The sequence below is a fragment of the Diplotaxodon limnothrissa genome, linkage group LG20, assembly GCF_057381915.1.
Source record: "Diplotaxodon limnothrissa isolate DT_005_m linkage group LG20, D_limnothrissa_male_GT1.1, whole genome shotgun sequence".
NCBI lineage: Eukaryota > Metazoa > Chordata > Actinopteri > Cichliformes > Cichlidae > Diplotaxodon > Diplotaxodon limnothrissa.
The window spans coordinates 27,434,654-27,461,522 of record NC_140615.1 but is presented as its reverse complement, the minus strand read 5'-3'; the positions used below and the strand labels follow the sequence as shown (position 1 = coordinate 27,461,522).

Here is a 26,869-nt window from a genome sequence, read left to right as displayed (position 1 = left end):
ATATGAATGTCAGCGACTTGCAATGACGAGGAGGTTGTCCTTAATAGAGCTGATGGTTATTGTGGCTCAGCGGAGCTTGATGATAGATGAAGGAGGCCTTTTCAGTGGTCATGGTGGTTTTTCAGGAGAGGGCAGACAGGCCAGCACACAAACGCACACACACACAATCACAGTGGGCAAAGGCAATGAACTTAGAAGTGAACATTGACCCTGACATAACTAGTCTGGCTACACTGACAGATGCGTCTCGCAGACACACCCACACAGTCACAGCTGCACATTCTTAACTTTGAGTTATAGGTTATTAGGTCTAGTGGTGGGTAAAGATTAGAGCCTTCGTACGAGTGCAGCTGTGTTTGACCTCTGACGAGACGAGGCAAGCAAAGGAAGAAAATTGAAGCTTTTTAAAAAAATTTATTTATTTATTTTTTAAATTTGATCACATGCAAGGAGAATAAACAATGTCCTTGTTGTCACAGTAGCTGCATAATTTGTGTCTAGGAAGGAAAAAGTCACCCACGGTACAGCGGCACAGGAGAACTGCAAGTTTTACCTCATGTTCACCCTTTAAAGGAGACTACCCACAAGCACCGTGTGAGTGTTTGTGTGTTACATCTTGCATCACACTGCCCACTTTTCCTCTAGTCTTTTGATGACAAAGCTGGAGAATATACTCGGTAGAGAAAGCTTCAGAGAAGAAAAGCGAGTTCAACCAAAGTACTTCCAAGAAAGTTTTTTAGCAGAAAAACAGAGCGCCTCGTCCTGAAGAGTGTTATCTCTAAAGGCGCAACATCATCCCTTGGCAAGCTTCACGTCATCTTCTACATATTACAAAGGATTTAGGTTGTGTTTCTCCCCAGTTTCCTCTGCTAACTCATCTGCTTTATGGAGGCACGAACATTCAAATTTCCTGCTGAATATTCATGATCTCAGACATGCTGGATGCCTCTAACATACTGTCTCTCTCTCCTCACTAATCTGTGTGTGCTAGCGGGCACACAACACATGGAAGGTCTTGGCCTGTAGCTTTGATATTGATGTGTCGCACAGCTATAATTAAGAATAATTACTGCAGCTGGAGCAAATTGTGTGGCAATAAAACACTATATGCTGTCAGACCAGCAAACCAGGGTGTGAGGGTTACTGCTGCTGTGTAATCCTTCCGTGCCTTGCAAATTTACTGGTGGCGTGATGTTTTGAAAGCTATTTACTACAGAAATATGAGCGCAAGTGCTAGAATATTTTAATTTTCCCAGTTACAGATGCCTCGGACATCTGCTCAGTGGGTTTTGCTAAGTGCATTTGTGTGTAACTTCTTTACAGAGTGCCTGAGTGAACCTGGAGTCGTAGCTGTCTGATCAGTGATAATAAACTGCATTTCTTTGACATTGCCAGGTTGATGGAGGAGATAGGCCGGCAGGAATAAAATGAATGGTCGTAGCTCTTTATCGCTCCACTCCGTTCTCATTGTCTTCACCTCTCTGGTGCTCCTATTATGTTTTATAAAGCTTCTCTGGACTGTGATTTATATCACTGTGGGCACAAGCACATTTTTTACTATTTGTTTTGGCTTGCACAGATGGTGGAGGACTAAGGCAGCACCCGTACTTGAATTATCCATGCAAAAACAAAATGTGTTGTCAGTGTATGTTAGACTCCTCGCAAACTCTGTGTATTCACTGAATACCAATAGCAAAATGACTTCTTGGGTCGGTCTGTGTACACTCTCAGTCAGTCATAGTAATCTCATAGTAATCTAAGGAGCTTGGACAGAAAAGTGACTGGACTTTAAGTTTCTCAAAGACGTTGCACCTCTCATGCGATAAGCTTCTTCAGAACTGAAGTCATTGTCATTTTTTCAAGTACTTTACTACAGTATATAGCAAATTTACATCTGCTGTCCCCTGGCAGTTAGATGTTGAAAACAATATAAGTGATCATGCTCTGCCTTAAGCTTAACAGGGAAATGCATCCCTGCCCCCAGTCCACTTCTTGCAAATCTGGTAATGAGCTTGTATAAACTGTTTAAATCTTTTTGCCCCTGAGTTTTTCCACTTCTTTGTAAATTCTCTCACATCCACTCCAATGGTTTCAGCAATGTCCCTCCATGAATTTGCTGTCATTTGTGAGTCCTTTTGGTTGATGCAGCATTAATTTTTTTCTTACATTGAGATGATAATTGTTACTCTCTCACTGATAAATTTACAAAATTCAACAAAAAAAGTTTCTAGAAATGCATAAGAGTAATTGACAGTACTGTATAGGCCAGTTTCAACAGTTGCAGGCTTCGTCAGCCCTACATGTAGTTACATTTCTGGGGAGGTGCACATCAGGTTATGCTGTAGGTAATCCAGCAAAGAGCTGACACAGAATCTGAAAGATGCAACTGGATTTTCAGTAGATCAAGTGATTATTCTTATGGAAGGGAATTGGGTAGAAGATGCTAAGGTATGCCAAATACTACTTTGTTTTTGTTCCACCATGCAATACCATCTGGAAGGCATCTGTTTGGCAACTACTTCCATTTTTCAGTATGGCAATGATACCAAACACACCGCTAATGCAGAAAAACACACAATTGAACTCTATCTGTCATGGATTAGCCTCACCAGAGCCAGGAGCTCAGCATTATTGAAGCAGTGTGCAATCATCTTGTTAGGAAGAGAACATCCAACATCCAAAGAACAGCTATGAATGTCCTTCTACAAGATTTCAGAATTGTTCCTGAAGTCTACTTACATAAATTCTATATATTGTCATAGTGTATTTCCATATATGTTTGCATGTGTCCACAAATTGCTGCAATTATTTCCCAGCAAAACATAAAGAAATGAGGAATTGCTAAAGACATTTGTCCAGTACTGTAGCTTTGGATCTGTCCCGATATGTGCTTTGGTCTTAGAAGAATTGCTACTTGTATCATACAGTTTATACAAGCTGATTAACAGATTTGCAAGAAGTGGACTAGGTGGGGGAGGGTTACAATTTCCTGTTAAATCCTAGAGCAGCACCTATCAGCTAACGGACCAGGGACAACCGATGTAGAATTGTTCTATACTGTAGTTAAGTGTTCTTCCTGTTTTATAAACTAATAAATCAAACTAATCTGGAGTCAGTTGAACACACTATGAGGCCTTAATAATACATTTATTACATTATTATTTTTAAATGTATTTAAAAATAATAATGTAACAGCCTGCCCAACCTATTATAATTGATTAATTCTTTCTGCATTACAAATTGCTCTTCAAACTGCATTAGCTAAATAGAAAAAAGCATTTTTCTAAAAGAAAGTTCACATGCAGAAGCCTATTTCCTTTCAAAAATTGCTGTGTGTGAAACGGGGAGCTCAAAGGTCTGACAGTAAATGACTATAGCTCACAGAGCTCCATTAGTTCAGATAATCTCAGAAATGAAGGTCTTAACCTCATCTTATATTGTCTATGGGCCCATATTCTTTTCGTTTTGAAGGTCATGCGGTTCACCGTAATTAGGTACCGTAGGTGTATGTGTGTAAGTGCTGTGCTTGTGCTGTCAAATAGACCCCCAGTGTTCAATGCTGATTGTGGTCTTGACCCAGGTGCTCTGTTGATTGCTATTCCTGAACAACCCTCATCCACAGAAGAGCAGTTTCTGACAGGTCATGCCTGACCTGAGCTGGAAAGTTGATTAAACAACAGCTTACAATGAGACACCAAGACAAGGTGACTCCGTAATAAATTCACAGTCACATCGCTGACTTCTGGAGCTCCAATGTGTCATCATCTCACCTTAGAGCTTAATGTAACCTGGGTACTCGGGGATGGGAAGCACTGCTTGAATCTGTAATGAATGTCTTTAGCATGTATCCTTTGTGGAAAGACAATAAGGCTCTGCGCGATCTTCTTTCCCTCTTTTTGTATCCTCCACCCCTCTACCCACCCTGTTTTCTTTTCTCCCCCTGCTGGGATCGCGGGCAGGTTGGAATATGTTTGCATTATTGATTACCATCTAATTTATCAGTGGGGCAACAGTCACTGGAGATTTGGAAGACATACAGATAGAAAGAGGGAGAGAAGCAGGGAGTCAAAAGAGGGGCGGTTGTGGTAGTTCAACCTCTCACCCTAGACCAATTATGAGCATGACCCTCGAGACCTGAGATCTCTACATTTCACTTTCCCCTTCCCCTCTCTTTCATTTTCTTTCATTCTCCGGCCCTCTTTCTGGTGCGCTGTTATCAGGGAAACCTTTACTTATACAATAAGATGCTGAGGAGCCTGCAGGTAATGAAAGCCAGCTTGTCAAAAGGAAGCTTGGTAATGTATGATGCAAATCTGAGTTAGCATGCTGAGAAGGGAGATGAGTGTTAGTAGACAACCTCTGGGCGTTAGACTGCAACGATGATGGCTCACATCCTTTTGTCAGGGCAGCTGTCACTCTAAAGATAACCTTACTTACATGCAGTATGTATCCTCTAACCGTGCCGCAAAAATGTCTGAAATCCAACATTCGAATCAGTATGACCCACCTGGTTTGTTCACAAACTTTATCTGAGAGCAAGAATCAGCTGATCTCAAGCCAACCGTCAGCCGATGGCTTGTCTGATAGCCTTCAACCGACAAAGCCTAACATATTACAGGGAATATTACTTTAAATTGCCTACCGCTGCTTCTGCAAGCCGCTTTGCAGTCCACCTCAATCTCCTCTTCATGCTGTTGTGTCACCAGTTACTGATGCTTTCTCAGTTTTTTTTTTTTTAATGGGTCAGTGTTGCGTGTCCCCACATGTGAAGATGAGGAGGTCCCAGTACATAACCATGCTACCAGTGCAGATGGCAATAACAGCCTTCTTTTGAATATAGTAGCCCTGACTGGAGCGGGCATGGTTATGCATTGGTTAGCACTGTTGCCTCATAAGAAGGTCCTGGGTCAAGACCAGACTGAGGCTTTTCTGTGTCTGCAGTGGTTCTCTCTGGGTACTCCGGCTTCCTCATAGTTCCAAAACACCCATGCATGATTCTGAATTGACTGTAGGTGTGAGTTTCTGTGACCCTAACCCTCCAGGGTGTACCTCTCACCCTGTGACAGCTGTCTTAGTCCTCCACCCGCAACCCTGATTCGGACTAAAAAAAAAAGAATGGTCCTGACTGGAATGTGTTTATAATATACCTCTGTCCGTGATGAGATGTTTAACAGATTAAAGCAGCTAGGTGATGACCTTCACCGTCACGATATTGCTCATGGATGTGAGTTTATAATAATATGAGTGTTTGTCAAAAAACCCATCTCCTTTGTCCCTTGTTGCCCTTTTTACAACTATTTGCAATTTTAATGTCTTCAATTTACTAGACCATTAATTATGTTCTTAGAGAGAAAGCCGTGGACTGGGAAAATGTGACCGTGCACATATGCCCATCCATGCAGAGGCTTGTGCCAGTGTGCCTGTGTGTGTGTGTGTGTGTTCCACATCAATGATATTGCAATATTAAGCTATAATGGAGATAGAACTAGAACTATTTGCAAGCCCATTTCTCTCTTTCCATTCCAGTGGTTCCAGTGGTGTCATTTGTTATAGTGTGGCATCGAATAAATTGCTTGGGGAGCACCACAGCTGGGATGACTATCTTGACAGATCATACTCAATTGAATGGCTGCAATGCATATTCATCCCACTCAAATTGCCCCCCACAGTTTTTGGCAGCCTGTCCTTGTTTTACAAGCAGCTGATGACTTCACGGATGTTTTTGCTCTAATTGTGTTTTGTGATCAAATGGTCGGACAGCACGGATACACGCAGCGTAACTTCCTCTACGGTGGATGAAAGATTACGAGTGATGGTATTATGATGAAAAGAGCAACATTACTGACTCAATTATGGAAAGCAGAGCTGGAGGGTGCAAACTGCTGACAGCTGTTTGCTGTTCTTGACTGCATATTTTTGATGAGAATTTCCTCTGTCGCTGCTAAATTGCCTACTTGTTAACTGGGGCGAAACCTAAACAGCTCTTTGTTAAATCTGGGACATGATGAAGCAGAAGAGCGGAGACGATTGGCTGGTTTAAGCTGCTCCCATTCTTAACTTTTTCTACCATCCCATCTATGGTTGATGTGTTTGGGTTTTAATCACCACTTTATTCTTGTAGTGCTTTTCTTCTATCATCTCCCTAGAAGATGTTGTTACTTTATATTTTTTGCACATGAACCTTTTTTTTAACGTGACCTGATATAATTTATTTCTTTTGGAGATGAAGTAAGATTCAGTCTGCTGTCATTTTTTTCAAGAAAAGCACACATACCCACTAAACTTACATTAAACCTCTGGTCTGAGGCTAAACTCATAAGAGCTGCTACATTTACCTGAAAGATGATGCAGTAAAGTCTCGTTTAACCTTCAATAACGTGAGCATTACTGTCCCTGATTAGCTTAAAAATGTTATCTGAAGGAGGAGAAAGAGGAAGAGATATTGAGCAAGACAGCCATTTACCAGAAACGAGAAGGCTTTCTGGTGTCACAGTGTACACATTTGGGTTATTTCTCAGTGTTAATCACCGAGTCAGCTTCATGACGAACATGTGCTAATTCCTCTCAGTGCTGGCCAATTTTTTCCAGGTGTATTATTCCATTCTCTAAGACTGCATGCATTAAAGGTTAACTATAAAAATATTACCTTACTTGTAACTAAAGATTTGCCAAGAACCTTTGGATGGGCTCAGTACATTTCCACCACGGGGACCAAGGTCTTAGTTAAGTTCTGAGGAAATTATTTTTAGGAATGTCCTGAATACTGTTTCTTTAGGCTCTGGGGCTTCAGTAGTAATCACCATGAAATTTCCAAAGATTAGGTAGGTGATTTTAACATTGCAGCTTCACATTCCTGCCCACTTCAAAACCAGAGAAGCCAAGAGAAATAAAGGTATGCAGAAAACTGATCTTCCATGCCTATTGATGATAGTCTCTCACAGTTGTTGCTTTTTCGTTGAGACAGTATGTCTTGTATGTCTGCTGCGCAAACACTGATTTAAATACATTATAGATTGACTGCTGTCTCATCAAAATCATGTTTAACGTCCATCTAAAAGATTTCTGAGAGTGGATGTAATAATTTTTAAGCAAAGTACAGCAAACTCAAAATAAAAGAAGTACAGGGTGAAGAAACTTCGTAGCAGATGGAGAAATGGAAGTGGGACAACTTTTACCCGTAATGAGGTCAGTGGACAGACAGGCTAAGAACTCTGAGTCTCAGCGTGAACGTATGCTATGAAGTAAGCTTGATTCACTTGAACTGATTAAGCTCAATTACCTGAGCTGGTTGTTGCCTCCAGTCCAGAAGATGTTTAAAACCTGATCCTAAAGCAAACACATGAGAGAGCGAGCACAACAACACAGGGCAGAATCCAAAAAGTTTAAAGTGGTTTGTCACAGTTCAGAGAGAGAGTTAGTTCAAAGCGCTGGCTTTTGTCACGTTTCTTTCAGGAGGGGCAGATTTACGTGCTCCCAGTAGCACTGACAGATTAGCATGTTATTAGTAGTAGGAACACTTACGGTTTTACATATTTCATCTTAAATAAGGTTGATTATTTTTTATATACTTGAAATAGCTTCTTCTTCTTCAAAAAAGAGATGCCCCGAGCACCTCTCTTCCCCTCTCTTTAGCACTGCCACTTAAGCAATTGATATTTAAAGGCACTAGCTTCTCTGTGTTTCATTGTGCAGGCCATATTTCAAACAGTGAAGAAGAAAGTGGCTTATGAAGGCACCCTACCTCTTAATCCCTGTCTCAGCTCTGCTAGACTAGGCACGACCAAGGGCTATCTATCTGTCCAACTCTCCATGTGCCCAATCAAAGCCACACACACACACACACACACGCATACACACCACCACCACCACACACATACTGAGATTGGCACCATTAGTTACACTGCTACACAAGGACCAGGCAGCCACCAGAGTATAATAACTTTACCCAGGCAAGAGGTGAAAAATTGGATTGTAGAAAGTTTTTGAGAAGTACTTTAGTGCCTGCTGGGAGTCACAGAATAAAAGACAAGTCAGAGCAAAAAAAGAAAAGATATGACAGCCAGCCTCTGATTCATGGTTTGTCCCTGTTACTGTCCTGCTCCTTATTTAGTCTCAGAGTAAAGCATTTTAGTAGTTACCTCTAGTAACAGCAGTTTGGTCGCACTTCATTTAAGCACGGTGTCTTCTTGGAATCACTGAGGTTCATTTGCATATTGACACACAGACCCAAGATGATGTTCGTTTGACTCTAAACCTGGTCTGTTTCGTTTGTTATTCAGGACTGAGTGAACCTGTGAAAAACGTGTTTAAGGATTGTCCTAATCCACATGGAAAGGGTGATTTCCTGTTTCTCTGATCCACCTGTCTCTCAGTTCTTCCAGAAATTCACAAGAAAAAAAAAAAAAAAACATGAAAATGACATTTCGGATAAAATGTGCAGCAGAAAAGTTTTCTAATTTGCTGTCTCGTCCAGACCCCTTAGACTAGTATCCCCTCAGGGGTATTTCAATACCCAAATTGGCAACCCCTTTAACGGGGCCATGCAGGAACTCATATTTCAGTTATTAGGTGTGGAAAAGTCAAAAAATTAGAAGAGACAAGCATGAATCTGGACTAGATTTTTTTAATAGTCTGCCATGCTTTGCGCTGACTTTGTCTCTATTCCCAGTAACTTCCAGCAGGCAGGATAGTGCCAGTTAGAGGGCAAGACACACGTGAAACATTAGTGCCTGTTTGAATATTACATACAAATTGGCCCTGTGAGTCTCATTTTATCTGGCTTGCTCTCACTGAGTCGTGTGTTTTTATGCAAGTAAAATCAACCATTAAAGCCAATGAGATAAGAAAACGGGAGATGGCCGAATAAGTAGGAGTTGTCTTTAATTTACCCCTCATATCTCCTGGCTCGCCTCAGTGTTGTCCTTCAGCCTGACAGTGTGAGTCAGAGTTATACGCTTGAACACAGAGGAGTCTGACTCATGCAGCCTAAAGTCATAAAGAATGGACACACGTACACGCACACACACACCTATCCTGATGACACATCTAGTAACATGTTATTAGAGGACATTTCACTGAGGACAAACAGAAAGAGAAACACTGATGTGATCTCTGGTATCTGCAGGCTAAGGTGGGAAGCTGTGGAAATGAGAGGGTCAGCAGTCACCTCTATCTTCTAGCTCGGGGTGGAAATCACACCTAACACCTCACCAGAAATCTGCCCTACTTTCTGGATATCTCGAACTCACGGCAACACGGTTTGAGTTAATAATCATAAACAACTGCCAAGACGGCGCGACACATGTTTCGGTCTCTGTCTGAAACCCCGGTTGGATGCGCAGTCAAAGCACGCTGCCTTTCATTCATTTCAGCCACTTATCTTGAGCACACATACGCGTCTTAATTAGCTCTCAAACGATGCAGATCAAACGTTTTTTTCTCCCTCAGACAGGTTCACTCTGATCCCCCACATCACTCTTATGTGTGGCTTGCTTCCTTCTTTCCTTCTGTTGTGGCACATTTAAAAGGTGGCGGTGATTGAAATGTCTTTTGGATTTGATATTCACTAGTTTCATATTGGAGAAAATGGGGTCTATAATGTCGGGCTGTGTTCTTTATTGCTCTGTTTGTGTTTGCTCATGTATGCAGACCTCTAGAGACTGAGTATATTTACCAGCTAAGTGAGAGAAGCAGCAGCACTGAGGTCTGTGTTCCTAATTTGGTATTGCATGGCCATGTAATTGACAGCTTTAAATAGATATTAAAAAGCAGAGAAGAGAGAGAACTCAGAATGGACAGTAGTAGAAGTGTGAGGAGTGCTTGTTGCATCCTGCTGCCGTACCCATCCCATAATTGGCAGTTATTTATAGTGGGAGGAGTGGTATGTGTGGCCAACATGCTTCTCCACATATACACACCCAAAACCAAAATGCACACTAAGAGTTTCCGTCACCCAAGAGGGAGTCATTTGTGCTTGCGAGAGGTCAGTGGGAGGCTTTTACGGGCCGTTATGTAGCCGGCTCAATATTCCTGGTATCTTTTGATCAAATTCCACCCCACTCTCCAGTAACCCACTCCCTTTGAATTGTGGGCTAATTGTGCTATATAGCTTTTGTGTAAGTGTGTGTGTGTTTGGGGGTGGGCAAAGGCCTTTCTATCCTTGATTGATTGTTGTCATCTTGGTGTATTATTGAGTTAGCAGCTTGCGTGATAGGGCAACTGCAGCTTCTCAGAGGAGAGGACACATACCAACGCGCACACACCCACACATGCCTCATGCTTATATGATCTTTAATTCAATGACTGGTGGAAATAATTCAGGGAAAAGGTCTATGGCTGTGTGTAATAAATACATCATGGGATCTGAATTATGTTTGTTGGATGGATGGTTTTTATGCTTATTAACTAGACTTCTGTCCCAAGCCGCGACAGCAGTCCATGTCAGATAACATATGTGCTGAGGACAGTGTGTGTGTGTGTGTGTGTGTGTGTGTGTATTTTTACATTAGTAAGCAATATTAAAAAAAAAAAATCAGTGTCAGGATAAGAATTATTAGGAAACAGTTTAGCATTTTGGCTGGCGCCACATTGCAAAATGGATGTCACGGACAACAGATGGCCATGCGGTAAAGCACACTCTGCTTTCTTGTCTATTTCACTCTAAATGAAACTGTATTTTACATCATGAACATCACATTGCGCTAAATAAGGCAAGAGACTGAAAGCTTTAATGCGTGTTTACTGAGGTTATAAATTACATCAGCAGTGAGGTATTTTTTCCATGGACTTCTATATAATCAGACTTCCTTCTGAATCCAAAGGAGTTGACCTCTGTTACTCATTAGAAAAAAATGCAGCGTTAAGGCAATTTCTGTTTGGTGCTGCTTCTGAAACCCAAATGTAACATCCATCTTCTATACGTAAAAGATAAGTACACCAGTTCAGTTCTAAGGTTTTAGTATTAGGACACAATAAAAAAAAATCAACCGGTCTTAAAATCAGGTAAATACAGCGTCAGATGAACAATAAAACCTGACAAACAATTTAACAAAACCTAAACCACAACGCAGAAGCAGTGGGTGAAAAACTTCTCGCTGATTCCTGAGGAATTAAGAGGGTAAGTAGCAGCCAGATGCTGCTATTTAAATGCACTTGATTCAGTGATCATCAGCAAGCCCGAGCGTCTCGATAGAAGCAGAAGTTTTGAGATTTTGCTTGTTTGGAGCAATCGACTGTCTGTTAACATGATACCAAGGAGAAAAGACATCAGTAATGATCTTAGAGATGCAATTGCTGCTGCCCGTCAATCTAGGAAGCGTTAACAGGCCATTTCCAGACAATTTCAAGTCCATCATTTTACAGAGAGAAAGGAGTGTGTATGTCAGCAAATTCACCCAAAGATCAGAGTGTGCAACACTGCACGCTGTGCGACCCAACAGCAACAATTCTGACTCTACAGACCTCAGTTAGCATGTGAAATGTTGACGGTTATGACAGTATAATTAGAAAAATACTGACCAAATATGCTTTGTTTAGAAGGAGAAAGCCTCTTGTCTCTAAAAAGAATATGGCTTAGGTTTACAAAGTTTAATGTGAACAAACAACAAAACATTTGAAACAATGTCCTTTGGATAGTCAAAACCAAAGTGGAGATGTTTGCCATAATACGCATCACCACATCTGGAAAAGCAAACAGCACATCAGGATTCAGGCTTGTTTGGCAGCCACAGTCATTGAGTTGATCATGAACTCTTCTGTTTACCATTTGTTTGACAGCTAAAGCAGCAGGATAATTATGCAAACCAAAGGGTTTGCAAATCTACAACAGACTGGCTGTAAAAGAAAAGATTTAAGGTGTTGCAATGGCCACATTCAAAGTCCAGACCTCAACTTGACTGAAGTGCTGTAGGAGCTTAAGAGAGCTGTGCAGAAATAAATGCCTGCAAACCTGAACTGAAGCCACGTTTTAAAGAATTGTGGGCCAATATTCATCCACAGCGACGTGAGAGACTGATAAAGTCATACAGGAACAGCAGCTTATTGCTACTAAAGGTGGTTCGCCAAGCTGCTGAATCATAGGGTGTACTTTTTCCTCACTGCTTCTGCATTTTGCGTAGCTTAAAAAATGACACACAGCCATTTATCATGTGTTGTTGTTCATCTTATGTCTAATTTAAACCTGGTTTTGTTGTGTTTTTATTTTACGTTGTTATGCATAAAACCTTAGAACTGAAAGATGGTAGACTTGACTGCAGTCTGTGTTCTCTAAACCGACAGACACGCTAAGTTTTAATGAAGAAAATATCTAAAATTACCTCGTGACTTTTCCTCATTCTTTTAGCCTTTTCAGAAATTGTGCCAAGCACACGCAGATAAGACCCCGGGGCTATTTTCACTTATCTAGCCAAAGAGAATAAAAGCTGTTTAATAGAATTTGATCTCTTTTTTTTTTCTTCCACCAGGATTAGCGCACAACATTTTGGGGGAGCTGTATCATCTGTTCTTCCCGTTATTAAATAATTTCCCCCAGGGATCAATAAAGTATTCTGATTCTGATTCTGATTCTGATTTCTTTTCTTCTCCACCCCACCCACATTTCACTCCCCCACTTAGATAATTATTTTGAGATCAAGGGTGCTCGGGGAGTTCGGAGTAACATATAACTAGATGAAAAATATGAGAAGTCAATTTGTTCTTATTTCAGATTTTCTTGCAACAGTAATAAAGCTCAGTTTTAACCTCAGGGAGAATCCTGGCAAAAAAAATATAGCGCAAGTAACCGAGAACAGAACAAATATAAAGTGAATACTGGATAAACAGACCAAAGCAAAAAGTTTTGCAATCTTAACTTCCTCTCAACTGAAAGGACAAGAGAAATGGGAGAAAAAGAAAAAAAAAAACGTATAACAAAATGTCAGGCTTTCCCTGTGGAGCTGAGGAAGGCTGACAGGGAGATGGGATATACCTCACACCACCATACAATGGGCTAATATACAGGGTATCATTAGGCAGGAAAGGAGTGCAAGATACTTCAAAGTGCAGCTCCTTCAATACTCCTGCATGTGATTGGCTGCAGGACTTTGTGTTCATCGGCCTGGAGCACAAGCCTGGATAACTAGAGCTGATATCCATCCTGCCACATGAGAAGTACAGCGCATTAATTCATTTAACCATTACACAATCAATTATGGATTTAAAAAAGCTGCTTTTTAGAAAGTCATCTGTATCAACTTCAAGAGCCTGTTTTAAAAAGCTCCTTTAAAACCACAAACAGTACATGTTTGCTTGTCTTCCATTAAGTTTATTATTAAAATTTAAAATTTATTATTGATCGGCCTGAGGTATCGCATTAAAATCATTGATCAGGCTTAAAACTGGGTCTCTTTCATGTTTGATTGTAGCCAGTGTGATGCAGGAGTAGCACTTGATTCTTATTAACCTTCTCTTATGTCTTCACAAAATAGGGAGGGATTAATTCAGATATTTATCCAGACGTGCATCTAAAAGTCATAGCTGAATTATAACTCCAATAATGGGGTCTGGGTCAAGCCGGCAAACACTTCAAACAAATTAACTGCAGCCTATAGCTGCATCTAATTTTTGCTGAAGTCCTCATGCATCAGTTTTATTTAGCTCTCTAACCGTGACCCAGAGCTGGCCAGAAGATCTATGACTCCTGATTTTATTCATTCCCTCCAGGCTTTCTCAATTCTGGGGATAGACAGAAGTTATCAGGAGAGTTGGGGGAGCTCAGTCGTCTTGCATTAGCATATGTTGTTTGTGATTTTTTCCCCCCCTTTATCCTTTCCCATCTCTCTGAGTTTATACCATGTATTTCAAATTCAAATTCAAATTCAAATTTTATTTGTCACACACACACAACCATAAGCAGTATGACATGGGGGTGAAATGCTTGTAGCTGTACAATGCCCGACCATTAAATGACAGAAAAAAAGTTTTACAATATTTACAATTTACAGTTTACTACAGAATTTACAAATTAACTTAGGAATTTACAGTAAAGAATGTGCAAATAGCAGAAGAGATTATAAAGATTATAAATTATAGGAATTATAGGATTATAGGAAATGTGTGGTGGTGCGTGTGTGAGAGTCCAGTCTTATAGTGACGTGTGTGGGAGAGTCCAGTCCTACACCTGGTTCAGGGCCCGAATAGCCTGGGGGAAGAAGCTCCTCCTCATTCTCTCTGTTTTGGCCTTAAGGGAGCGGAAGCGCTTCCCAGACCTCAACAGTGAGAAGAGTCCATTGTTGGGATGGGAGAGGTCCATCATAATCTTCCTAGCTTTGGACTTACACCGCTTGGTGTAGATGGACAGCAGGTCAGGGAGCTCTGATTGAATAATGCGTTCGGCTGAGCGCACCACTCTTTGCAGATCTCGTCTGTCTTGCTTGGTGCTGTTCCCAAACCAGGTGCAGATGTTTGCCGTCAGGACGCTCTCGATGGTGCAGGAGTAGAAGTTCTTGAGCACCTTCAGTGGCAGATGGAAGTCTCTAAGTCTTCTGAGGAAGAAGACTTAGAGACTTAGACCCCAGCATTTTCCCGATCTGTCTCAGTTTTCCAGCCATCTTTTCTTGTCTGTTGTCTTATTTTCATGTGCATGAAAAGTGCAGTTCGTGGGGATGTTCGTTGACTTTGGCATGGTAAGGCTTGATGCAGTTCACTCACCTCTCCCTTTTGTCACTTCACACCCTGCCTGTGGACTTATTCCCCTCGTTCATTTTTAATTATCACTCAGTGTTTGATCTTCTCCCTCCCCTCCCTGTCACAATGTCTCATTGAGTTTCTAGTAACATTTCCATTACATCAAGGAGCGCAGCCACCGTGGTGTATTCAAGCGCTTGGCTGTAAATGACATGTCAGCACCCAACGAAACACATCATTGGTTGAGACACACATGCACACACACACACACACACACACACACACACACACACACACACACACACACACACATTGGGAATGGAGTGGAATTGGATTGGCAATGGAATTTTAATTAAGCGGTTTGCACCCTCTCCCTGTATTTTCCAGCAAATGGCATGCTAATTGCGTTGATGCAAATAGGGCCTGCTACTCTTGAAAGTTCAGCTTGCTTTGTTTTGTGTTTTTTTTTTTTTTTTTTTTTTCATGTCACAAAATACTGCACAGAAAGATTGGAGCTACAAAGAAAGGTGAAAGAGACTGATGTCCTCTTCAAACAAAAAAGAAGAAATAAAGCAAAAACCAAAGACATCATACTAGAACAAATCTTTATTTAAACGTAACTAGCCTTAAAACATTATTGATGCAGGACTAAGAATGATTACTGTACTGGGAAAACTGTGGAATTTCTCTTCTTTTTTTAAAAATTGTAGATGGTTTTACTTTTCTTGTGCATGTGAATATTCGTTGTTGTTTGTAAGCACATACCGTAAGCTCACTGCAGTGGTATTATTAAGGAAGGCCCACACCTCCCATAAAGATCCCAGAGCATTCTCTTTCCTGGCAGGCATTGGCAGAAAGGTTGGAAATAGTGATCTAGTCCATGGCTCAGCAGGGGCTGAATCAATAAATCTGTCATTGTTTATTTTATAAAACTTCTGCCCCCCCACCACCACCACCCCACCCTGGGTGCTTCCATCGTTTGAGGCTAAACTCTCAAGCTGTTCATGTCAAGTGGCTCAGTGTCTCCTTTGAGGGAGACACATGTTGTCTTCAATAAACCAAGAGCAGCACAGGCTTGTAGTGTTTATCTTGATTCTTTATTATTATTAATTATTGCCCGTTGGTGTTTTCCAGATTTAAGTAATCAGGTTTCATTTCTTGCAGTTCCCTGCAGCCTCGAGAAAGACGGTTTTCTTCCATTGCATGTTAACCTGACTTTCTTCTTCTTCTTCTTCTTCTTCTTCTTCTTCTTCTTCTCACCCTTTAGGTGTTGGCTTTAGAAAGACAGGTCTTTGACTTCCTTGGTTACCAGTGGGCCCCCATCCTCGCCAACTTCTTCCACATCATCATCGTTATCCTCGGCCTCTTTGGCACTATCCAGTACCGGCCACGCTACATTGTAGTGGTGAGTGCACATAAATAAATCACATTTGTCTTGCAGTTCAGTTGAAACTCTGTACAGTCTCTCACATAATCCTATTTTTTGTGGGGGTTTTGCATCACTTTGCGTCTGCTCTCTGTCTGTGCATGTACCATACCTCGGACATGTTGTTGCTTTTCAGTTGTGCTGCACTCTTTTGTGCATTGTGCGACACCCTTAAATCACTCTAATCCCTTGGTAATTAGGCCTAATTAAAGGGGGTGGGATCTTGAGGGGGTGGTGGGCCACTAAGGAGCTCATCAGATTTATACACGGCTTCAAATTTGGGGACAGATAAGGTCGTTCTTTAAAGCGCAGTGGAATGCATATGCAGCTTGTTCATTACTTTGCCAGAAAGCACCACTACAAGGCTTTATAAATGCACTTTTACGCACGTCGGTTTTTATTTGACAACGTAACGTTCATCTAAGGCATTAAAAGCCTGTTCTGAGCAGCATTAGTGGAAGCACAGATGGCGATGTTAATGACAGGAAAAGACTGGAGGAGTGTGCAACAGATACAGAGAACAGAATAAATAAAGAGAGGCAGGGGAGGATAGATTGAAGCCACGCAGGATAAAATGAAGACACAGAGGAAGCAGGAATTGAAGGGAGGGGAGGAAGGAGGAAAAGTTTCAGCCATTGTCTATTGTCAGATGGAAAATGGAAGAGTGCAAGCTAAGGGGTTCCAAGATCTAACACGAACATTTTTACAGGGGCGCTGATTTGCCCTTTACTCTTTCGCTGACATTTTAAACACACAGTTCATCATGAGTCAGAGGATTTGACAATCCTCTGTGATGAGTCTGTCAGTGAATACCGCTCAGTAGCACTCTATAGCTGTCAACAGTTGGCTGTCTAAGCGTACAATTTTAGAAGTGGTTTAGTTTTGAACTTCACTCAGCTCTTAAAAACCTGCAGCCCCCTTAGGGCTCAGATAGACTTGCTGAACTTACTGGCATCATGAAGAAAAAAAAGAGGTCTTCCATATAAATTTGTGTGTGTATAGTGTCTGCATGTGTATAGAGCTATGTAGGTTTGAAAGCCCAGTGGCCACAACCTTTTCTTTGTTTACTACCTTATTCATCCAGCCTGTCATTTATTTTGAAACTGTCATATTGTCTTCAATTTTCCCTGCAGCTAAACAGTTTTTTATTCCCCTCCAGTACACGGTATGGGCCGCGATCTGGGTAGCCTGGAACGTCTTCATCATCTGTTTTTACCTGGAAGTAGGAGGCCTGTCCAAGGTGAGAATGTCAAAATTCCAGCCTAGCTGTTTTCTCAGGATCTTCCTTCATGTGTCTTCGTCCCATTGAAGCGTTACTGTTTGTGCCTGAGATAAATGTTTGTTATGTATGTGCACATGCAGGTGGATGGAAACATTCCCACTTTTTTTAATTAATTATTAAAAAATGTGACTTGTAAGATGTACCCCTAATACTTTCTGAGTACTAAATAAAAGAGTAACATAGTAGCCAAACCTGGTCAGTGAGCCAGCTAGCAACGAAATTATGAGAGAGAAAGGGCCGGGAATATACATTCAAAATGCGAGTGATGGTGTTGTTTGAAATCCATTGTAGCACTGATGATAAACCAAAAATAAAAATCACAAGTTAACTTGCCAGATATATTTATATAACTGACCCATAGAATATGGGTAAAACGCCCATGCGCAGTGCCTTTGTTTTCATATGCACATGGCGGAAAAAAAGCATGGCGGCGACAGAGAATGTGAAGGGCAAAAGCGGATCGTTGAATGAAACAGATGAACCACAATTGGTTTGTAAAAATGGTGCCAACTTCAGTAGTGTGGAACTGGTTTCGTTTTCATCCGTCAGATACCCACCAAAGCACAGTTTTTGGTAGAACATGCAAGCGGGCCGAAAAACCTGGGGCTGCACAGCGTCAACGCATTAGCACCGTCCAGTAGGGCTGTTCGATATAACGATATATATCGGATGACGATATAAAAACGTCTATCGTTTCATTTTACGCTATCGTTTGTTTCGTGGTGTCGCAAAATAAACTGTTTACGGCAATATTTTTTCATCGTTTTGATGGCCACTGTAGTGGCTATGTTAATTTCTTAAAGTTCTCTCTTTCTCTTATATTTAATATAACCACACTACAGACGGACAAGCGCCTGTTTTTATGCGTTGTCGTTAGCAACAACAACGGTAACACCATTGCGTGTCCGCTTGTTTATGTTCCACATAAACCTTTCACAATAAAGCTCAAGATCCTGTTGAGACTTTTCAAAATAAACTAAATCACATGAAAGAGCAGATTATTTACGGATGAGAAGTAAAAAAGAGCCGCCAGGTGCTAAAAAATAAACCTTCGACTCAAACGTTAGAACAGGCTTTTCCCCGCAGCACGCCGTGTAATAAATACTCACAAAGAAAACGGCGGCCGCTACAACTTAAGTCTAGAAATGTATAGTTTCATGCATCTGTTAAAACACTCGACTCCAGCTACATGACGCGCAGCTGGAAACACTTCTCGCAAGTCGAGCTGCCCGAGATTCACAGAATTTACAGAAAATGTTACAATTTTGTGATTTATATCGTTATCGGACGATAGAATTCTTATATCGGGATATGAGATTTTGGTCATATCGCACAGCCCTACCATCCAGCCCCACGCACGGGCCGATCCGCGTTAACTGGCTAACGGAGATTTGCTGCGTTAACGCGCTTATGGCGTTAACGTCATTTTAATGAGATTAACGCTGACAGAACTAGTTTTAATACGACTTTGGCAAGCTACGAAGCTGCAACTCTTGATGGATTGTTGGAGCATTACGGCTACCGTAGTCAGGAGCCTGGTGGATTAATACGTACTGTGCTTCAACATAATATTACCGTATTGTGTGTGTTTAACCTCCGTTAAGTTTTGTGGATATTATACATGGTTATGCAGAGGGTATGTCGGCCAATTTCCACTGGAAATGCCTTTTGGTTAAACTGTCAGCAAGGAATTTGCTTTTGCACTGTTAAATTTTTATATAGCTTTAATGCACATAAAAAACAGCTGCTTGTTTAAGTGAAAATACAAGAGTTTCTGCACAATGAGCTATAATGTGTACATATGCCTCACTTTAGTTATGTTACCAGATGCAGACCTGGACGTCTTGAATCCTTGCTTTCTTTCCTTTGCTTTTGTTTAAGGCCATTAAAATTTTTTGCATTTCTTTTTTGTTGACGCTTTTGTTCTGCAGGTGTTCAGTTTGAGTTGTTCAGTCTGGTACAATCTGTGTTGATATGATGAGCAGAGAGTGGGTTAAATCCTGTAAGGGTAACTGTCAGGTTCTGGTAGGTGTGTTCTCTAACCATGTTGGAAGGCATTTGTTTTCAAAAACCACACTTAGATAAGGTTTAAAATCTTATTTTTGTTATTCCACTCGAGGACAGAGGGTGAAATCTCTGTGAAAGGCTAGCTAATTAAATTTTTAGTGTTTTCAAATTTGAGGTTTGATTACAAATTCCAAAAGAGAAAGGGTGCAGTTGTCCTGAGAGCCAGGACAGATGAAGGCAAAGATGGTTCTCTGGAAAAGAAGCCACAAAAAAAGCCTCAAGTAATAGTTTTCCTGAAAATGATTCAGCTTCCTTTTGACCTTGTGCCAGTGCTGTTGCTTTATTGCACCATGCAGGCTGCACCTATAAGAATTGTTGCCATGTAATATAAAAGCATAATTAAGGCTTCTTGAGCTTTATCGGCACTGAACACATATTTCAGCTTTAATTAGATATGATGCATTGCCGCCAGGTCTTTTCTGCCTGAACAAGCCCGAAGGCCTTGGTGAGAATAACAGTGAAGGCAGAGTAAACACAATTACTTGCAGTGTATAATGAATGTGTGACACAGCCATCTATGAATCCACTCTCTGAACAAATCACTCCCTTGAGGATTCTGTACAATATTCACCCACAACAGCAACACCCCCAGCATGTGTGTGTGCATGTATGTGTGTGTTTTCTTATATTTGGCTGGTGCGTTTCTGTCGACCTGTGGGTTACCCTGCTGTGTTTCAAGTGGAAGCTTAAATGTAATAGGTAAATAATCAGGAACAATCCCTCCCAAAGCAGTGTGAAACCCACACACATGCATACTTTTGAGTTCTCTGTGGCTGGATCCCCTGTGGTTCCTCAGCACAGATCAAATTGGTATTCAACCAGACAAAGGCAAGTGTTTGGGTTGTCACCTTCACTCTACCCCCCTCCTCTTTCCCTCTTTCTCCAAGTGTTTTCACTTTGTTCATTGTGCCTTTGAGAGATATATATAGATATCTATATATAGACATACATACATACATACATACATACATACATACATACATATAAAAAATATTTTTTTTATTTATTCTAAACTTATAAAGCCTAGAAAATGCAGCTCCTCTCCACTCCACTTCACTAATGGGTAGCTTGTCCAGTTGCAGGCTTGACCGTTGAGAATAATGAATTCTTGTCGGCAGTGTTCATCTGACACCTGCTCAGACAGCCAAAATGAGTTTCAGAAACACCTTCCCAGGCAGGCTCTGGCGACTTTGTCATTGTGTGATAGTCCTTGGCTCCATCAATTGTGTCTGTCTCTCACTGCGAATGTCTTTGTGCGTCCGCTGGGTGTGCGTGTGGCGGTTGTGATTTTTTTGCATGGTTCCTGCTAGAATAATGAGGCTTGTAGGGGACAGCTGCTCGGGGCTGAGGCTGGGCATTAACCCGACAGATGGAGCCGGCCTGGGCTCCAAGCTCTGCATATGGTGGCCAGGAGAAAGGCTGGCTAATGGAGCACACACACGCACACAACCATATCCCATGCACACATGCATGGCCAAACTTGACACACAGGACCCTAACACATTTTATCATAAAACAGCGTCAGCTAATTTTATCTGGCTTGCTCTGAGTGATGTTGACAGAACTTTACTGGAGGGTGTGCATGTGTTTGTGTGAGTGGTGTGTGCTAGCCAGACCCTCAAAGTGAGGGGGCAGGTTGTCAGAGTCATATGCCACATGCTCTGTCACCTCCTATTGATCCCTTATCCCCTCCCCCATGGTACAGCACAGACTGACAGACAGACCCCTGCTACTCTGCACGCACCTCTGTTTTAAAGAGTCCCTGGTCATTCACAGTCTTAATTCTCTCTCATGCTTTGCACACGAGACACTGGTTCACAGAAAATTGACATTTTACCCTTTTTTTCTGAATTTTTTTCAGAGGGGTTGTCCAAATTAGTTGGACCACACATTAAAAAGACTTCAGCCAGCCAGATGTCTAGTACAAAATCTGTGTAATGTTCAATTTAACTCATAAAGGAAACATTTTGTCCTGACTCATTCCTGGCAGCTTCTCGCCTAAATCAAACCTGTAGATTTAACGCAGCTCAGATAGTGTCCAAACCTGCAGACACTGTCCGAAATTGACATGTGACTAATATTGCCTAATACTTACAGTAAATACTTTCCTAATCTTAGTTTTATCTGGTCTGAAAGTGAAAGGACAATTATTTATTCTTCCTGTAAGAATAAAAGTGCTGCACAGTAGAGAAATCTGAAAACTCTACTTTTGTGTTTATCATAAATATGCCTACCTCTGTGATCGCTTAATTTATTTTGACGAAAGCAGCTGATCACAAATTACAGTTTTTGAGCTTTTGTGATGTTCAGTCTGTTGTCCGTTCTTCTGCAATTCACAAAAATCCCTGCTCCTCCTACAGCATTGGACAGATGTTAGTCAAATGGGATTAAGTTCTCCTTTATGTGACTGTGTGTGAGCTCCCTCGACTTCCCATTAGTTTTGGTTTTTTTAAATCAATTTTTAGTGTTTTTTTTCTCCTCTATTTTCTTATCTTAAAACAATAACTCGGACAAATTTTCATACCGATCCACCTTAGTGTGAACGGAGCGTGAAACTTTACCCTCTGCCTCTCTCTGTCACTCATCCCCAGCACACACTGTGTCTGCTGACTGTGTTTTAGAGATGATAGAAGACCACCGCGAGCACTTTCTTTCCAGCTCATGAATCAATATGCGGCTCACGGTGTGTGCTCACGGTTGTGAAATTTAAGTAAATTCGAGACTAATCAGAACTAGAAGAATCTAAAGCATCTAAGCAGGTTTATTTCCCCAATGCGATCACTCAAGCATAGTTTCTAATCTTTTTATTTCACAAACGACAAATTAAATAAGAGCCTAATCATTTCGACGTTTAGCCTCATAGATTGCCTCGTGTTCCTAGTATTCCTCTAACAGAGCTGTCTCTAAATCTCTATTGACTTTTGTTAGAGAAAATAGTTTGAGTAACATCAGTAGACTAATCTTAAATCTATGATATGGGGGGATTGATTTCTGCTTTGGGGTGCTGGAAGCATAACAATAACACTCCTGACAGTAAGTTGCCCAAAGCCTCTTCAGTATCGACTGCTGACGTAATGCAGTTGTGAGCATGGCTACAGCTGGGATAGGGATGGTTCCCTTCGCTTGCAGGATCCATCAGTGGCATCTGTCAAGTCATTAGTCCTCACAATCCTATCTATTGACCTTCAGCTGTCCTTGTTTTTGTGACTGTTGAGAAAATGACAGAATGATGGCAAAATAAAATAAGAAACTGAGGGGGATGATAGGTAATCTACAAGAAGAAAGAGTGATAATATCAGCATCATGATTAATATTTTTCTGACTCCTTGAAGACTTTGCTACTGACTGCACAGATGGATTGGTGTTTATGTGGCACTTTTCTGGTGTTATTGACCACTCAACGTGCTCTAACACTGCGAGCCACATTCACACACTTTTTTTTTTTTGTGCTTTCTTCTATGCACGCAAATGCCTGTCTTAGGTGCACATTTAGATTTGATATCTTGGCATGTGGACTACAGCTTCTGGGGACTGGAACCCCTAAACATCTGAATCCTGAGCCGGAAGATCGGTGTTCCTGAGCCAGTTCTGCCCCTGCTCTTATAATCTGGTTATATTATGATGTATGTGTTGTTGATGTGTCCATGTATGTGCCAGTGGGGGTTGATAGGAATCAGATGTTTCCTGACAGCACTTGGCAACGTTAATAATGCATGTCTTGTCACTGAGGGGCAGATGCAAGGTTAGATTGCTGTATCGGGGTATTGATTTGTGTGTGTGTTTGGTTGTGTGTGTGTCCATGAGCTCATATGGTTGTGTAAAAATTGAGCAACACCGTGCAGACTTCTATGCATAAAAAAGTTTTCTCCAAAAGCTGCAGTATTGCTGTAGTATGGCTTAAGAATTTATAAACCTCACATAAACAGCAGATCTCCTGGCTGAGACTTATGCACATATTAATAATATTTAGTTCAGCCAAATTCTGAAATATTATTTGTCTAGTCCGGCAGTTGTTTTTGATTTTACTCGATTAAATGTAGGATATAAGCCTCTGAAGATTTCTCTGTTCAACCCAAGACAATTGAGGTCCAGAGAGAGGAGTGCATTTTTAAGATGTCAACAGAAAGATGGCATTAATATTATCATTTATGCTGTTTTTTTTTTTTCTTTTTCAGAAAGTAGTTCCATAAAAAGGGACTGAGATGTTTCCAAGTTATCCTGAGAAACAAGCAGCTTCTGGAAAGGCACATAGATGATTTGAAATTATGACATTTTTAATGTTTTTAAACTATAAATGCTATTTTATTTACGTCAAATATAGTGATGGAAGCAGACATTTGAAAAAATAATGCAAACAATAACTGTTTACATGGAGAGATCGCACTTTTTCTAAGTGGTAGAATGTGTTTTTTGGTATGACAAGTTCAGTCCACTCAGTATATAATGCCATGAAAATGTGCTCATACTAAATACCTGACATACATGTGATGTACGGTCACTTATTGTATTAGATGAATGTGTTCATCTGTGTGCAGACATGGTCACGACAACCTCCTGAAGTTCAAATCCAAGTATGAAAGAAAGGTGATTTAAGTGACATGTGACACACAGTGACACGGTTGTTGGTGCCAGACGAGCTGGTGTGAGTATTTCAGAAACTGCTGATGTACTGGGAAGAGAAATTATCTAGTGAATGGTAGTTCTTTGGGAGGTTGTTCTTAGTTAAGGACAGAGATTAGAGGAGAATGACTAGACTGCTTGTTTTCACAATTTGACATAAAAAAAAATGAAATCCATTCTGGATTGTATCAAAGTTTAAGAGTAGTGGTGATGTAATGGTGTGGGGGATATTTTTTGGCACACTTAGACCCCTTAGTACTAACTGAACATCATGTAAATGCAACAGCCTATCTGAGTCTTGTTGCTGGCCATGTCCATTCCATTTAAGACAACAATATACCCATCTTCTTATGGCTACTTCCAGCAGGATAACACGCCATGTCACAAACTCAAAACACACACACTGGTCCAATGTACTCAAATGGCCTCCACAGTTACAAGATCTCAATCCAATAGCTTTGGGGTGTGGTGGGATGGGAGATTTGCATCAGATCTGCAGCAACTGTGTAATGCATCAATATAAACCAAAATCTTTGAGGAATGTTTCCAGCACCTTGTTGAATCTATGCTACAAAGACTTAAAGCAGATCTGAAAGCATCAGTTGGTCTAAACTGGTACTAGCAGGGTGTACCTAATAAAGTGGTTGATGAGTGTACCTTCGCAATCCCTTCAATGCTACAGCGAGGTCAAAATTTAAGAATTTTTGCACTAAAACGTTAGTGGTGAGTTATTTGGTGGATTGCCTTCAAATGAACCAGATGCTCTGCAGCTGGATGAAGTGTAATAATTGTCACCACTATGTTTGCCTGAAGGGTTTTTTAAACCACATTTTCCTGGTTGTGATTTTCTATTAGTCAAAGCTGCACTGGCATAACGTTGACATGCTAGCACACTAAGGAAAGACGGTGAACATGTTGTTATATTGTGTTTTGAGAACCAGCTCAATGCAGCGCTAACATAAGTAAGGCTTTGGAGAGTCATTAGCAGTCTAAAGATGCTTGTCTGTAATTTTATGAACCAACCCTTTCAGCAAAGGATTACAATCATAAAAAGTCTTCCAACAGCTTCTGTAAGTTTCCAAAGTTAAGCTCCCTGCCTTTTGAGCATCGGTGCTTTGGTTGCTTTGAAAGCCAGCCTTGGTTTCCTTATAAAAAATACATGAATGTGCTTAATAACTAAAGAATACAGTCCTAGCAAAGAAGTTAATGTTTTTCCTTCTCCTTCCAGGACAGTGACCTGCTAACATTTAACATCTCAGCTCATCATTCCTGGTGGAGTGAACATGGCCCCGGCTGTGTGCGGAGAGAGATGCCACAGGCTCCTGGGGACCATACCACGGAGAGCCACTCCTACATCACTGTCATGGGCTGCTTCGTGGACTATCAGTACATTGAGGTCATGCACAGTGGGGCACAGATTCTTGTTGCTGTGAGTACAAGTTAACAATACCCGCTGACATTATGCACATTAAAATACCGTTCATACGCTGAGTCTAGATGGCCAGGACTTCATTGTATCACAGTAAGTTGGATATCTGTGAGTTAAATGTGAACAGAATAGAAAGGAAGGTGATGTTTTTGTCTTACTTTAAGCTTAAGTTATTTTGTCCGGGACAGCTTCCTCTGCCCTGGTCTCCAAATGAAAAATTGCTCAGTTGTTTTGTCTGCTGAGGCTCAGACTTGCCAGATGCTAACAGGTTACTCAAACACTGGAAGGACTGTTATTGTTCTCTTTATAAGCTCTGTATCAATTCGCCAAAAACTCCCATCCTGCCAGCATGGACATTCTCACACACACACACACACACACACACATATATGACCGACTGCCCCAATCCTGGATGGGTGCCGGGGCACTCTTGGTGACCAGCTCTGCAGGAAGTTTTGGGTTCAAGACACGCACAATGGCACAGATTTACTCACACTAACAGTCACTTACCCTCTGACTCCACCGTGACACACCCACACCTGTTTTTCACAGTTATTGTCACTTTAATACATGTGGAGTAGTTAATGTTGGCAGTAGGTGACAGACAGAAAGAGAGAGTGAACACACAGTGATGTTGTCAGCCTTGAACTACGACGTACCAGTGTGTTTCAGAGTCCTGTTGATTTTATCTAATGCTGGAATTATTTACAACTGGGGAAGTGTCGTGAATGCAGTTTGATAGATTGGAAACAAGCAAAGGGACCCATCCATGAGAAGCACTGGATTTTACCATTCATCCCATGGCCCCCACGGAGAAGGATAATAAAATGGCTGGCCTCACTTTACAGCCCCGGCACTCTCGCTGAACCTCATTACTACTTGCATTATGCACAGTGAATTGGTTTATCCTTCGCCTTCGTTGGATTTCTACTCCACATGAGATGGCAACACCCTTTTGCCTGCAATTTACATGAAATTGTTCAACCAAGCATTCAACTGCAACTCCACGGGACTCGTTCCCTAGAGGAGCAGGGAAATTGGTACTGAAATCTTAGCGTCACGAGTGACATCGTTTTCCCTGTATCCCCACTTCCTCTCCGGGTAAATGCAGGGCTCTGCTTAGGAAAATTGAATCCTTTTGAGATGTCCACTGTTGTTTTGGTTAGTCCCCTTTTCCTCTCTCGCTGGAAAACGGGGCCAGACGGGGAAAAAGAAAGAGCTGAAGGGATGGTTGAAAAGAAAAGGAAGAAAGTGGGGTGTCCCTTTGTCTTTGTTAGAAGGGTTTCAAGGTCGCAGTGAGAGACCATTAAATATTTAGTTTGGGCTCCAAGGAGCATGTTTCATTAAGTTGAAAAATGTGGATCCATCGGCCAATAATGGAGGC

General features: G+C 41.3%; 1 protein-coding gene across 1 annotated transcript in view; it reads left to right on the top strand.

Annotated features, from left to right (window-relative positions):
* nkain4 (sodium/potassium transporting ATPase interacting 4) overlaps window positions 1-26,869 on the top strand; it is a 52,501-nt gene that overhangs the window by 2,621 nt on the left and 23,011 nt on the right. Inside the window, exons 2-4 of the mRNA XM_085344393.1 lie at window positions 15,929-16,066; window positions 17,247-17,327; window positions 25,285-25,485. Coding sequence (XP_085200519.1) covers window positions 15,929-16,066; window positions 17,247-17,327; window positions 25,285-25,485 — 420 coding nt within the window. The remainder of the gene's footprint in view (window positions 1-15,928; window positions 16,067-17,246; window positions 17,328-25,284; window positions 25,486-26,869) is intronic.